Source organism: Symphalangus syndactylus, chromosome 16 (genome assembly GCF_028878055.3).
Source record: "Symphalangus syndactylus isolate Jambi chromosome 16, NHGRI_mSymSyn1-v2.1_pri, whole genome shotgun sequence".
In the NCBI taxonomy this organism is placed as follows: domain Eukaryota; kingdom Metazoa; phylum Chordata; class Mammalia; order Primates; family Hylobatidae; genus Symphalangus; species Symphalangus syndactylus.
The window spans coordinates 94715344-94731412 of NC_072438.2; the positions used below are offsets into that span (position 1 = coordinate 94715344).

Below are 16069 nucleotides of genomic sequence, written 5' to 3' on the forward strand. Positions count from 1 at the left end.
CTTTGTTCCAGTGATTAGAGGAAGTCACGTCGAGTACTTCTGTTATGGGTAATGAATTGTGTCCTTCCAAATTCACATGTTAAAGTCAGTCCTGATGCCTGTGAATGTGAACCTATTTGGCAATAGGGCTGTTGCAGATTTAATTACTTAAGAGGAGGTAGAACTGGAATTGGGTGGGCCCTTATCCTCTAAGAAGGGGAAATTTGTTCACCGAGACAGGCATGTAGAGGAGAGAATGTCATCTGAGCACTGGAGTTATGCTGTTCCCAGCCAAGATTGAAACATTTCTTCCTAACATGAATAGGTAGTCCAACAAAAATGACCTTTTATTAATTCAAAATTTAAGACATCATTTAAGTTTCAAACCTTTCTTTTCTTATAAATGAACACCCACAAAACTCACCCCCTTCCTTTGGCTTGGTAAAGGAAGGAAGCAGAGCTGTGCTTTTACTGATTTTTTACAATCTCCAGTGAGAGCTGTCATGGTCCGTGGAACTACAGAAGGCAAAAACCTTGGGGAGTTTGGCCCAAGAATGATCATGCTAACATCTGAAAGCCAGATTTCTTCCTAAGAGACTCAGCTGGAATGTTCTGTCTTGTTTAAAAGTGATCTAAATCACACAGTGAACTAAATTTAGGACCTATTCTTCCATAGCTAAATAACTGATATTAGTAGGCATAATGAAGCATTTTTGTTGTTGTTGTTGGGAACAATTCAAAGAGAGAATTGACCAGAAACATTTAATGAGAAGTACAGGGCTTGCGGGAAGAAACTTTTTGTCATTGATATTGCCACCAGCAACTGTGGCAGTTCTAATAAATAATAGGATCTAGTGTGGTTTCAGACGGTTTCACCTCATTTCCTATCTGTGAAATTTCCCATGAAAGAGCATATGAATGGAAGACACTAAACTTCCATTTCTGTTTAAGTGGCACAAGAATCAAAGGATAAAAATGAGACAAGAGTAACTGAATGCTTTGCATGGAAGATATGCATTCTATTTCAGGAGCTCTTCCAGGGTCCTGCTTAACAATAGGAATAGAGGATGTTGGCAACTAGCGGAGTGGAAATGATCCTACCAGATCCTTGACATGGAAATGCCTAAAAGAGCACCTTAAAATAATACCATGCAGAGGGATTTGCAAATGGAATCTCACTGCCTGGAATGTATTTATTATATGTGTGCTGAATTATACATAAGGGGAAGTTTTAAAATAGATAAAAACGTGATAATGATATGCCATGGCGTTTTTCATCCCTGAGACAGGTTTGAGGCTTATGAAAGATCAATAGCAAAGAAATCCAACAACTTTTACAAACAACGTTCCTAAAGGATGCTTTTATGAAAAAGTAAACTATTGATAGGTGGATGAAGAAAAACGAAACCAAGAGTTTAGAAATCTTCAGAGAGGAAGAGAATCCATAATACTCACCTTTGCAATTTGATCAAACTTTCCAAAGAGCTCATTCAGCATGTGGACAAGTTCTCCCGGGGAGCAGTCACTTGCCAGCCGGGTAAAGCCAACGATGTCAGCGTATAAGATGCTGTGGGAAGAAAGGAGGTGAGGAGACAGAGTTTTCAAGTTTATACATTTTTTTAAGAAAGTAGTAATAATTTTTCCATTAAAATCATGTAATTTTGTTTATACTTTATATTTTCATGAGTAAGATGTCATTTTCTTGGATTAAGAATATATAAACATTTTTTAAACTTGTTAAACATTTTTGGAGGTTAAACTTTTGTAGTTAAGATAGGGAGTGAAGCAGCAAAATAATTTTAAAAAATTCTGTTTATATTGAGTCAAAGAAGAACCTGGAAAAATAATCCTCTTTTTATAAAAGATTACTTAAATGATTCTGGAGTCCTTCCTATCTGCCAGGATGAAGCAGACATGGAATATCTTCCCGACGGTCAGAATTTAGCTGGGAGGATGTATTGAACAAATGTGAACATCAACAAATGTCCAATTACAAATCATAAAAAGGGTTACAAAGGAAAAGGAGACAGTGTTATGACAGAGAAGAGTAGGGGCAGATTGGACAGTGAGGAGGCCGGGAAGGTCACTCTTAGGAAATGACAGAGCAGCTCCCTTCATGTGATGTACACACTAGGGAAGGCGAGTGTGAGATTCCTCAGAGCTTTTTATGTGTTTAAAATAGCAAAACACAGCAAGTGTGTGTGCACTGCAACTTTTCCTACACAATAACATGTTTCTGATTTGTATCAAGCTCTTATAAAGAAGCCTAAATTTCTGCAGGTGGTTTGAGATTCACGAAGTGAATATGTATGACTTAAGATGTCCCATGGAACAAAAACAACTACTATTTCACAGCCATTAGGATGGCTTTTATAAAACATACAAATAATGGTTGTGGATGAGAACCTGGAGAAACTGGAGTACACGTGTGTTGCTGGTGGGAAGGTAAAATGATGCAGCCACTCTGAAAAACAATATGTTCAGTCCTCAAAAAAGTTAAACAAAATACCGTATGATTCAGCAGTGCCACTTCTGGGTATATATCCAAAGATCTGAAATCAGGAACTTGAATAGATACTTGTACATGAATGTTCACAGCTGTAGTATTCACAACAGCCAAAAGATGGAAGCAAACCCAAAGTCCATTGACAGATGGATGAATAAACAAAATGTGGTCTATACAATGGAATATCAGGCAGCCTTTAAAAGAAATGAAACTCTGACATGTGCTGAAACTCCTGAAAACCTTATGCTAAGTAAAATAAGCCAGGTACAAAGAACAAATACTGTATTATTCTACATACATGAGGCACACAGTATAGTCAAACCATAGGGACAGAAACTAGAACGGCGGTTGCCTGGGACTTAGGGGAAAGGGAGGTGTGGTGTTGTTGCTTAATGGGTTCAGAGCTTTAGTTTGGGATGAAGAAAAAGTTCTGGAGATGGATAATATTGATGGTTGTAGAACAATGTAAGTGTCTGTGATCCAACTGAATTGTGCACTTAAAATCAATTGCAATTGTAAATGTTATGCTATGCATATTTTACAACAATAAAAAAAGTACAAAAAGGGGCACCAGTCAGCAGGGTCTCAGCCAGAGCAGGGCAGGACTCTGATATTGGCCGTACTCTGCTCCTTCCGCTAAGCCCAGGTTGTGTGGCTGCACCTTAGAGGAAATACTTGCTCCTCTGTTGATGGACACGACCTGTGGGAGACCTCTGATGCTTACAGGAAAATCAGGGTTTCTAGGGCAGCTTTACCCTCCACTCTGTTCAGATGATCCCCTAGAAATCATCCCTATTTCTTCCATGCTGACTTATAGTGGCAGGGATCACAAGTGCTGAGCCATTGTGCAAGAGGAAGGATGAATGACGCGCGCTCAGAGAAAGAGTCCCTGATTCAAAGCAGTATCGGCAGGTAGCATGTGTGGATGGGCAGTTGACTCCATTTCCTTCTTGCTCACATCATCCACAGTGCTTCTTGTGCTCAAAACTTACAGTGAACAAAGCAGCTCTGAGATAGGCTGCCTGTAGATAGCTTAAGCTGGTCCAGAGGTTATTTTGCAGCAAAGGGATTAAAAAAGTAAGCAGGTGGCTGGGCGTGGTGGCTCACGCCTGCAATCCCAGCACTTTGGGAGGCCAAGGCGGGTGGATCACCTGAGGCCAGGAGTTCGAAACCAGCTTGGCCAACATGGTGAAACCCTGTCTCTACTACAGAACACAAAAAAATTAGCCGGGCATGGTGGCAGGTGCCTGTAATCCCAGCTACTTGTGAGGCTGAGGCAGGAGAATTGCTTGAACCTGGGAGGCAGAAGTTGCAGTGAGCCGAGATTGCACCACTGCACTCCAGCCTGGGTGAGAGTGAGACTCTGTCTCAAAAAAAAAAAAAAAAAGCAGGCAATTGTGATGCAAGGTACAAAGCTGCAAAGGATTATGGTAGAGAAAGCACAGTGTACTTATGGGACCACAGAGGAAGAAAACCCCACCTAGAGCCTGACCATATTGCCACTTTAGAAAGATCACTACTACCGTTGCAACCTGGACGCAGGTCAGTTAGAACTATATCCTTGGAACCCTGGAGAGCCCCACTGAAGGTCTATAATGTAATGAAATAGAAGCGGACAGATGTGGGAGATAGGAAGAAGAATGAACTAGATTTGTCACTAATTTGATGTAGTGGGGGTTGTCTGGGAGAGGGAAGCATTGAAGATGAAGATCCTATTTCTGGCTGAGCAATAGAGTTCAGAAATCTAGGTTTGTGCAAATCAAAACAAGTGTGTAGGGGAAGGTGACTAGTCCAACTTTGGTTGTGCTGTGCTCGATGGTGGTGTCTTAGATGCACATTAAGTAGATGAGTATGGAAAGCTACGTTTGAGGCCTGTGTATGCGCATCATTTAGGTGGGAATTAAAGTCCTGGAAGAGGACTGGAGAGAAACCAAGAGGAGGTAAGAGAGAGCCCCCAACATACTCTCATTTACAGGAGAGACTTGATTTAGGGAAATGAAAAGAACAAAACAGATTGTCAGAAGAAAACTAAGGGAATGCAATGTCATGAGACAAAGGGATGGGAAAATTCTTTAAGTGGGAGGACAAGGCCAAGGGGCCAGGTACACTTGAGTGGTCAAAAAGTGACTTAAAAATATTTCCCAAGATGGGAGGGGCATTGCTGAATTTCAGACATTTAAGGCTAGAAAGAGCCATTAATAGCATAATACACTTAGATAACTAAATGTTTCTTCTATAATTATATAGGCAAAATGCTCACAAACCTGAAGGCAAGCCAGTATTTTAAATAATTTTACTCCTTAACATGTGTGAACTTTCTTTAAATGTATTTAGTTTTTATTATCATGTATCCATCCAGTCGTGCTTCCTTAGTTGCCATTCACACACAAATATGTTTCTGTTACCTGTTTCTTGATATGAGTTTCCTATATCACACTGACATCTGTGTATGCTTGGGTATTATATAGCTAATCTAAAATCTGGTGTCAAATGAGATTTGTCCTAGCAATGTCTTTAAGTAACAGTTAAATTTGTTTCTCATTAACAAGCTTCAAAAAACCCAGAACTGAAGCAGCCTGGCCCCTCTTCTAAAAACTCTAACGACTAAACTAACACCATCAAAACATAACAGATGAGGTCAGATACATGCACAGGTTACTTATGGTGATAACTCAGTGACATGGTTTAGATTTGGGTCCCCACCCAAATCTCATGTTGAATTGTAATCCCCAGTGTTGGAGGAGGGGCCTGGAAGGTGATTGGGCCAGAGGAGTAGATTTCCCCCTTGCTGTTCTTGTGATAGTGAGTGAGTTCTCACGAGGTCTGTTTAAAAGTGTATGGCACCTTCCCCTTCCCTCTCTTTCTCCTTCTCTGGACACGTAAAACGTGCCTGCTTGCCCTTCACCTTCTGTCATGGTTATAAGTTTCCTGAGGCCTCCCCAGCCATGCTTCCTGTACAGCCCGCAGAACTGTGAGTCAATTAAATCTCTTTTCTTTATAAATTACCCAGTCTCAGGTAGTTTTTTATAGCAGTGCAAGAATGGACAAATACTCCCAGCTAGAATGCAAAGCAGTGTATTAACATACTGAGTGACTGAAAGAACAAACTCCCAAAAGAAGTGGTACTGGGAATGGGAGGGGCACAGAAATCGAGATGGTCTGGGTGGGCCTCGCTCTGCTGTGGCTTGGAGACAGGGACAGGAGAGAAATGGGAGTGACAGTCCTCTCCAGCCTGAAGTGAGGCCTCCTCACAGTTTCTCTCTAGAGCTCATGGGAGACAGAAGCCCCACAACAATCTCCTTCCCTACTATAATCCCATGATGATAACATGTTAGTTTTCTAGGCACTGTAATTCCCAGAATGACTCCCGGGAAGTAGATATCAGTATACCAGTCTCAGAAAAGCAGTAACTTTCACGGTGAATTAACTAAGGTGCAAATCACTGTTCTGTGACTTTGGTCATTGGTCTTCCAGACCTGAGAAACTCATCATACCGATGGAGAGAAGAACACCCAGCTTCCCTGGGATGTGTTGTCTTCACAGAGGCCCTGCTCCTGCAAAGTCTATTTGGAGGACTCAGTCTTGTGCCTGGAGATCCCACAGACTCTCCCTCCAATCTTACTGCAATCTGACCACGGGGTTTCCCGAATGAAGACCCCACTGTCCCCCTCACTCCTTTCTGTGATGGATGCTTGGCTACAGAAGCCAGGGCTGTGAAGGACAACTCAATCCAACACAGCAAACAACATCGTATTTTCTCATCTTAATGTGAAGGCCCCGAGAGGCAGAAACAGGTGAGTGGGATGGCAGAATCTGTGTGATTATTTCCCCTGCAAAGGATCCACTGTCACAAAGGAGAGATGGTGATATGAGGTGTGAGATCCCAGGCAAAATGTCTCCAGTCAGGCACACAGACTCCCAGACCAGCCAAGGAGCAAGCACAGCGTCGTACCTCACGTTGGTATGCCGCTTCACATAGAGGTTGTGGAAGTTATTTGTGTTCTCCATCTGGCCCGCCTTGGGGCCTTGCAGCCTCTGGATGATCTCTGCTTTCATCTCCATGGCGATGTGGGCCGGCAGCAGGGAGAGCAGAAGCCGCTCCTGGACAAGGTGGGAAAGGAGGAACAAATGTCTCTCAGACACCTCGGGGGATGACCAAATAACCTTGGAGATCCTCACTGATTTGTAGGTAGGCCAATTTGGGAATTCTTTCCTAGAAGCTAAAATACAGATTCTAGAAATATATATTGGGAATAAAGAGATTTTCTAAGGTCAGACTGTATGATTATATTATTTATTATTTATTGAATTCTAAGTGTGTGTTCTTCAGTATGAAGAATAAAGGAAAACAAAGTTATTTCCCCAAAGATTTTTTAATCTATTTTGATTTTAAAGTAGCAAAGCAGAAACAATATTAAAATTTCAGAAACCACTGGTCAGTCTAAGATAGAAAACACTCATTTTCGCCTGCATGTTCATTTCTGAGCTAAAATACTAGCTTTATTGCACTTAAGAAAGACAGCTGATATTCCACTTATTCCACATTTCTTAAATAAGATAAATACTTTCAAAGATTTCATATGAGCTTTTTGAGTACTTTTGGTCTTTATATTCAGTAAGTCCAGGAAACAATAAATACTAGCAAACAATATTGTACCCATTTTAACATAAACTTATTTTAGTTAGAGTGGCATTTTCTCATTCTCCTCAATGAAAATACACAATAGTTTTTGGAGGAATAGTATAACAGAAGGGTAATCTTCAGGGCATATATCCATCCTGGAGTATTTTAATGTTAATTCATTTTAGAAAGCATCATATTCTTTAGCTATTGTAGAGTTTAGCAACTGATACTCAATGTTGATAAACAAATATTTGTTCAATGGAACACTTTATCTATCACATCTTTATCTATCACATTGTCTCTCTTTCTCTTTTTCTTTTTTTGGTAAGCTGATGAGGGATTAGGGGAGGAGGGGAAGCTCGGATTTGCTTCCACGTTCACAGGGCCAGGTGTCTATCTCTTTGTCCACTCTTAGTGCACATCGCTTTGGTGGCTGTTGGAAACTTCCACTGAGAGAGCTGAGGGTGGGTCAGGAGTGCATTCTGATGCAGATGGGATGATCCTCCTCCCGGCTCATCCCTCCATGGAAAGACAAGGGCAAAGGCAACAGAAAACACAGTATGTGCTCATGGGGGAAGCTCAGTGTATAGAAGCTAGTTTCTCCATGTACTGACATAACTGAGCATTGACCATTTGTTCATTCATTCATTCGCTTATTCATTTATTCAGGAAGTATCCATCTTTGACCAATAAATGCCATGCCCTTTGAAAAGCACTAATGGTAAATTAAAGAAGGAGGCAGAGACTGCTCTGCTTCAGTTGCCCTTCTGTTTCCCAAGGGTCAGGCATTAAGCTTCCTCCAAACCCCAGCCTGTCCATCTAGTCTCGTCTGACAGCAAGTGCATTGTGTGTTGAAGCCTTGGTTATGAATGATATGAATGATATTATACCAGAGACCCTATCACATTCTTCTTTGATTTACCATTAGCGCTTTTGAAAGGGCATGGCCTGATCCCGCTCGCGTCTCAGAGCCCACTTGAAAAAACCAGGGGGTTTGTTCTAAGTTAATGTGCTTCTATTGCTAACTTTCATCATCTTGATATAAAGAACTACTCCATCATTTACTCACACTTGGCTACTCATCCCCAAAATGCATAAACTTGCCACTTTTCTTCAATTTCTCTATGCTTTGGCCTCTGTGACTCATGAAATGGTTAGACCTTTGGGAAACTCTAAAGGTAATCAAACTCGTGATGTGCCCATGGAAGTGTTTAGCAGATAGAAGTTGTCGTGTAAGTTTAGGGATTGAGTTCTGCTAGTATTGCCTCCATTGAATTCCATTTCTGCAGGTCCTGAGTGTACACTACAGTGAGGCACTCTGTGGGTGGTTACTTCCTATTCTTTCTGTTTATTGATTAATAGATGGAATAATTGGGTGTGAGGCCAAAATATTACATACAAAGGAGTTATAATATCCAAAGTCTATTCATACCAATAGAGGAAAGCTGGTGAGGAAAGTGTGAAATTTCTATCCACAAACATCAAAGACCTGGTCAGGCGCGGTGGCTGACACCTGTAGTCCCAGCACTTTGGGAGGCTGATCAAAGCCTGGTCAGGAGTTCGAGATCAGCCTGGCCAACATGGTGAAACCCTATCTCTACTAAAAATAAAAAAAATTAGCTGGGCATGGTGGCAGGCACCTGTAGTCCCAGCTGCTCAGGAGGCTGAGGCAGGAGAATCACTTGAATCCAGGAGGCAGAGGTTGCAGTGAGCCGAGATTGTGCTACTGCATTCCAGCATGGGCAACAGAGCGAGACTCTGTTTCAAAAACAAAAACAAAACAAAACAAAATATCAGGAGATCTGTCTGGTCATATCCTCAGACATGAACAGAGGAGCCCCTGATGGGAGAAGGGAGGCATGTGGCTTTGAGGTTTCCCATTGAATCTGTCATAATCAAAGCAAGTAGATGTTGAAAACAAATGTTAACTTCTGAAGCAGTGATAAGGAATATTAACATGTACACTATAAATAATTATGGGTCTGGATCTAGGCTATCTATTTAGAAATCCCAGTAGCATCTGTGCATCTACAGAGATGTCTTAAGATTGGCTTGATTAGGTTAAAACCCATTTTGTACTCTTTCTGATGGGTAACAAATCAAAGGCTGAGACAAGATGAAATGCACCAAGCCACAGATGCTCAGTGTACATAACTCTCCATTAACAGAGCTTATGATTATAACCTGTGTGTACGAGGATTCAATACCATCTTCCATTGAATTTAAAACAATCAGTCAACTTTCCCAGTGTTTACATGAGTTTCTAGCTATGCTTCTTATAGCTGAGGCTGCCAATATCCTACTCATATTCCCTTCTTCCTTGCTTGGGGGTCACTGTAGATGGTTCCTTACTGAATGTATGGTTTCCTGTGTGTCCGCTAATGAAGAGATAGCTGATGAATAAATACTCCAGCTTTTGCATCAACATCCCTCAGTGAGAAATCTGAGCATGGTCGGCACATTGCTCACAGAGTCCCAGGCAAGACTGAGCCCTGCTTCCACCATCGGCCCCTTTCATGAGCTGACCTCCCTCTTTGGAGGGAGCGGACCTCATGGTCCCACGCCCTCACCCTGCTAAAGAGAACCACTTCCCAACTAAATTACTGTACCCAGACCCTTGTCTTAGGACCTGCTTGTGGTGAACCTAACAGACTTTTCCAAGCATCGTCTCTCCTCCTCCTATATTCTGTAATAAGATTATGCTAAACCCCAAATCACACAGAGCCGGTCCTTCATGAAAGATACAGATTCTAGGATCAAAAAAAGAGAATCAAATATAGTAATCCTTTTCCACACCCAGAGCCTCATTTAACAACCAAATGTAAGTTAAAATCTTTATTTTAGACCCAAATGTAGAAGGATGACTGACTTTTAATAGGTGGTTTAAAAAATATAGAAAGTAAACTTCATATGTTGTACAAAACAAGATTTTTTTCTTCTGTTAGAAGTGTTAAAGAATCCATGTGAATTTAGACTGAAATGAAGCTGTTGGTAATGCCACCCAGCCTAATAAAAGAACTCAAGCCTTCCCCCTATCATTCAATGCTGGCACCACTGGTGGATGGTAGATAGCACCACACCTGGTGACAGCTCAGGGTCCATGCTTTGAGTGTGCATATGCCCTCTAGGTGATCACAGTGCTGGGCAACTGAATGAGTTTCCGAAAAAAGCCTGAACTCAAAAGTGGTGAAGCAAGACTCCTTCTTTTCAATTTGTCTTTCTCCTCTTTAAAAATGTTCTGATCTGAAGGAAAAGCCCACTATTATGGCATATATGACAAATTTCAGCCCAATTTGTAAAATCTGACAATACTTCCATTAATATTTTAGCATTTTGCGAATGTAGCTGTGTGCCCTGCCAAATTATCTGAAAGCAACACACACACTTAAGTGCTTAATATACTGGGTATAACTTAGCTGCACTATTTTCCCAAGTTTGTTGGAGAAATTCCTTAAGGATACTTTTGAAAAATTAAGTTGTCATTAAACTGATTGAGGCACACTGGTTATCATTTCTTTCTCTTTCTAGTAAAACTCATGCAACTACTGAGAATTTGTCTAATTCTGGCATATTCAAAGGTTATCTGATTAATAACTTGCCCTTGATTTGGGGGTTCCATTTAACACATCCCTTTGTTAAACCTCCAATTATTATTCGTTAGCAATACATTTTTCTTAGAACTTGTTCTTTTAAATTATGTCTGATATAAGAGATACAGAGTTAATTTAGTAAATTTCAATGTACTAGTGATCAAAGTTCAGAACAATCTGAGCTCTGAAGTGTTTCTAAACTAATGAAGCAAGGCAGACATTGTAACTATATTTTATGTCTGTTTTTAGACTATTTCGATTGGTAGGAAAATCCAATTGAAGCAAAGAAGACTTGTACTTAAATTTTGAGCTAAGATATAGAAATACATATGATACCCTGTTCCTTCAATAAACCATGCATGTAATAGATACTTAAAGCTCCTTTACTTTCCAAATGGGAGGATAACAATGAAACACTCCTTTCATATGAATCTTAAAGTTTTTCTTTTTTAATTCTTATTTTAAATGCAATCTCAATTACATCAGGATGCTAAATCAATGGGATAAACAGAAAGGATGTTGTAAGTTTTTCTCCTTCTAAAAGAAAGTAGCTAACAGAGTGGACAAACACCAGATCCCTAAGCAGCCATTGGGCCACCTGTGGCTCCTTCACTCATGTACTTAGGAAACAGAAATCATTTAATAACGTCCTCCAGTATCAAAAAGCTAGTTGTCCATCAACACAAAATGTTGCCTATGCTGCACCTCCTCCAGCTCCCATCACGCATCTTCCCTTGCAGCAGGCTCCACATCTCTAAGTCTCAGACAATAACCGTCCTCCTCCAGCCTCAGCCTTCATCACCCTGTTCTCCCAACAACTGCTACTGTTGCTGTTTCCCATTACAAAATTCAGCTTTTTCTCTTAGGTCCCTCAGTAGAATTTCTGCTTCATATCAATCAATTAAAACTCTTACTCTTACTATTTGAAATATCTTGCTTTATCTTTCTCTCACTTTTACCAAAAAAAAAAAAAAAATGGTCATCATATTCGCATGGGATGGAGAGTAGAAGGCGTCACAGTAGAAACGGCTCTGAAGTAGGAGAAGATGGGATTCCACCCTTTCTCTGCCACCTCAACCAAATCGGTCAGCCTTTGGGGCTCAGCTTGGTCATCTGGACAATAGGTCTGTTGGGCTAAGGAGTTGAAGGCCTCCATGTCCATGTAAGAGCACAGCTCTTCAAAGAACCATGGGAGGCCCTTTCTGGAACTTACCTTCCACCATCCTAGAGATGACTACATCCTGCTGCACCCGAGTGCCCAACCACTAGCACCACGCAGAGGAAAGAACCCAAGTGCTCAAATCCCCACACGGTGGTGAAGACTGCAAGTCCAGATGGCCTGAGGGCAAGGAGACTCCAAGTGGGATCCAGAACTAGCACCCAGGGAGGAGGCTGAGTCTGGGCCGTACGTTACTTGCAGTGTCTCTGACTTGTGGGAGGAGGATGAAGAAGGGCTGACATTACTGAGGAGTGACTTTAAAGGCCAGTGTTTTCACATCTGTGTGCAGAGGGAAAGTCAGCCTGTTTCTTTCACAGCCTAAAAAACTGGAATGCTTTGTGCATATTAAAGTCACTATGCACTTCAGCAAATCAGGTGACCCTTTTATAAGACAGCAAGTGCTTTCCTTGCATGCATATCTTATTTTATCACTTAACAAACCCTGGTCACATATAATATCATTTAGATTTAAACATGTTTTGACAAAAAAAAAAAAAAGGCACAACAGACATAGATGTGGCTCCAAGGGAGTGAAGCCAGGTGGTTGTCACCTGCGAGTTGAGACTGGATGGAACTCGTCTTCCAGCTTCACAGCCAGCTCTTTCCATCCAGCTGGATTTGCAGCTTCAAGGAGATGACCAGAACATTTTTAGAGAGTACATTGTTAAAAGATGCTGGAAAGAATGAAATTATCACTCACATGCGATGACTCTTCAGTTAACAGTTAGAGAAGTGCTAATCAAGTCCAATTATAAAGTATGTCTACGGTCACTGATGACAGTAAATTGGTATTTCTAAACTGGAACTGTTTGTCATCAACAGTCAATTCAATTCTCCAAAATAGAGCCTCTAGGGAAATGAGAATCACTCAAAAGGTGGAAAAATATTCAATCCTTGGATAAGAGTCTATGGAGGTCATTGGATGAGAGCTGCAGCTGTGCTCCCTGGAGTAGGCACAGGGCACCTCGTGGCACACCAGCACCCAAGTCAAGCCCTGCAGGCTGGTGCACCTGCAAAGCCTGAGCAAGCACAGATCAGCACCAGTGTGAGAAAATCACCCAAAGGGGAATCTCATCCTGCAAACATGACTGCCACACTCACACACCATAAAGTGAAGAAGCAAAATGCTCTAGAGGGGAGCCAAGTCTGATTTGACTTGCCTCTCAAAGAATATCCATCCATAGGTAAGCAATGCCATCCAGCCTGACACGGGCAATGCCAGTGGAGGCACACTGGGGAGAGAATGGGTGAAGACAGACCACGCTCCTGGGCATTGGCCCAAAACCCTCAACATAAGGTACAGAAGGCCAAGCAGGTGGTGGCGCCAGCCTTTGGATTTCTTCTGAGGAGGAGGACAAGGTGGAGATGCTGATAATATCATTGACAAAAGGCGATGAAAAGAAGAAGGAAAAAGTGGTAGCACATTGGTATCGATTTGATGAAAGGTCCCAAGCAGCAAAATGGAATATTTTTTATGTTCAAATGCAATCCCTCAGAGCAACTCTATGCTACAGATGACAGATACATGATGCAGTTATGTACATGCTACACTTGCAATGGACTGGACTATTGTTCTGAAATGTGTTGACCCTCCCTCCTGTGCCCCCCTGGGAGGCAATGTATCTTGGTAGGACCAGTGACATGTAAGCAGCAGTGATATGTGCTCCTTCTAACAAACGCCTTAGGAGCCACTGTGGGCCTCACCATGCTTTCCTTTCCCTCCTCTTTGGGACCAGCAGTGTCACAGATAGTGACTTTGAGCCTGGGTCCCGTTCATGGTTCAAAGTGGCAGTCCCCCACAGTGGACAAATACAAGTGAGAAACCTGTGGCCAGCCACTTTGATTTGGGAGTCATTTTTATCACTGCTTACCCTAGCTATTGAGACAGATGCAAATCCATGCAAGTATGTGCACACCAACCTATGTCCTCCGTCCCTGAGTGCTTAGGATTTTCTCAGCCGCTCTGACCTGGGGAGAGGTTGCTCATTCACTCACGTGGTGCACTCACAAGCTGCAGCTTCAGGGCAAAAGCTCTGGGAAGCCCCTCTGTGAAGTGCTGATTCTTCTCCCTCACTTAGAGTAAGAGGATGTTGAGCCTTGGCAAGGCCATTCCACCTGTGAGGAGTCTTCAGGGCAGGGACCTCATGACCTTGAAGCCCACACTGGTAACCCCCACTGGTCTCCCTTGCAGTCCACGGAAGAAAAGGCTGAGAATGTGGTCATTTCAGTGGTGTCAGAATTACACAGAGCAGGAATGATCCCACCAAGTACAGGGACAACTTTGTACTAATGTGCATTTCTTCCTCCAAAATAAAAACCAGAGGTCACGTCTCTAAAAGAGTTTCTCTAACTAAAAGCTAGAGTCATGAGAATGTACTCATTCTACTTCGTGGCAGATGTTATCCTACATGCAAATTATTGTTGTCTATATTCTCCAGTCAAAGATTTCATTCTCATTGGATGCAAAAGTAACGGGGATTAATCAGCCAGGCTGGTTCCCATCCTTAAGAATGCTGGCAGCATGGCATCACCATCCTAAACTCAGGGAGGCAATGAATGAGGCTCCTCTGAAAAGCATAAGGAAAGGAACACTATGGTCTTTTTGGAGGGGCACAGACTCCAGCTCCCTCCCTGATGATGCTGAAACTGTGGGCTCACTTCCCTTCATCCTTGAGAATCAGCCCCTCCTAGATTCAATCATGAAGAGAAACAGAGCTTGGATGACAGGCTCCTCCCACATTCATAGTTCCTTTTGGAGTAGACTGTGCTGCCAACCTTAGAAGCTCAGATTGATGAAACCATCATGAGTATAAGAGAAGCTTGAAGGGATGAGGATGAGCAACAGAAGGGGGCAAAGCCATGGGAGGGGAGACCAGACCCTGAAATAGCTCTGCTAACTTTTGCCTTAAAGGAGGTCTATAAACTCATGTTTGCAGTGTTCAAAGTTGTTGACTGAAAAAACAGGTCTCTTCTTTTGCATGGAAATGCATCCTCTCCTATTATTCCCAGGCAATTTTAAACTGCTCTACTTGCATACAGACACTGTGCTCTTAATTCAATATTCTTTCTTCCACTCAACATTTATCAACCACTTTCCATGTATCGGTTCCAGGTCTAAACAATTTGTAGTATTGTCTTGCTTAATTCTCTCAGCACTTAATGATGTAGATATTATTATTTCTCCCATTTATATGAAGAAGAAATTGGAGACCAAATAGGTTGCATGGCTTGCTAAACAACTCAAAGTAAGGAGGTGGAGGAGTTGGGATTAGAACCAGTGGGAGGAAAGTAGTTAGTGGTTAATTGCTCTTAACCAGTTTGCTAAACCGTACCCAGGAAAAAGAGACAATATATAAATAGTTGCAAGAATAAATAACATAGCTCCAGCTGGGGACAGGAGAGCAATTGTTCCATACTGAAGTGTCTTAGGGCATGACTGATTTTCTTTTATTTCAGTGGAGACAATGGCCCCCCCTTTTTTAATGGTTTTGAAGTCAGAGATTTGAACCCCAAAGCAAAACCGCTCTTGGGGCAAGTACCACAAGTATCCCACACTGTCGGCAAACTCCCAATCTCTCCCCACCAAGCGAAGCCCAATCCAGGCTGGAAGCACCCCCTGGGTTAGAGTTGGGGCCCAGAGCAAAATTGTAGCCAATATCAGAAGGCTTCCTTTGAAAATATTGTCAACTGGAGAGATTTCTGGAAAAAACTGCACTGCATTTCTCTCTTGAACACATGACTGAATCCTGAAGTGGTCACATACATTTTCTGCTGTGAATGCTTGGGAAGGTGAGCCTAGGACACTCCCGCACTGAGGCAGATGTCCACATCTCTGCATATTCGTTCTGATAAATTAAGTGCTCCATGCCCGCTCCCACAGAAAAGCCTCCAAATATACAACCCAGCAGATAACAGCCTTTAAATATTGTGCCTGTCTTCAAACACTAATCGTCCCTGTGGGCACTGATGTAGTTGATACCAAGAGATGTACCCATCATTTCTGCATAACAACTTTTTAGGAAAGAATAATAAGTGAGGAAAGAAAGGCTGCAGAACTGTTGTAATTCTCACTCTGCTCATGAAGCAATGTCCTGAGCTTCTTCAGATAAGGATTAAAGATGCAAAAGGCAACTGCAGGGAAGTCATCACAT

At 42.0% G+C, this 16069-nt stretch overlaps 1 protein-coding gene across 1 annotated transcript in view; it reads right to left on the minus strand.

The window, feature by feature from the left end:
* ADCY2 (adenylate cyclase 2) overlaps window positions 1–16069 on the minus strand; it is a 436796-nt gene that overhangs the window by 135551 nt on the left and 285176 nt on the right. The window contains exons 5-6 of the mRNA XM_055246496.2: window positions 6438–6586; window positions 1435–1546 (exon numbers count right to left, since the gene is read on the minus strand). Of these exons, the coding sequence (XP_055102471.1) occupies window positions 1435–1546; window positions 6438–6586 (261 nt within the window). The remainder of the gene's footprint in view (window positions 1–1434; window positions 1547–6437; window positions 6587–16069) is intronic.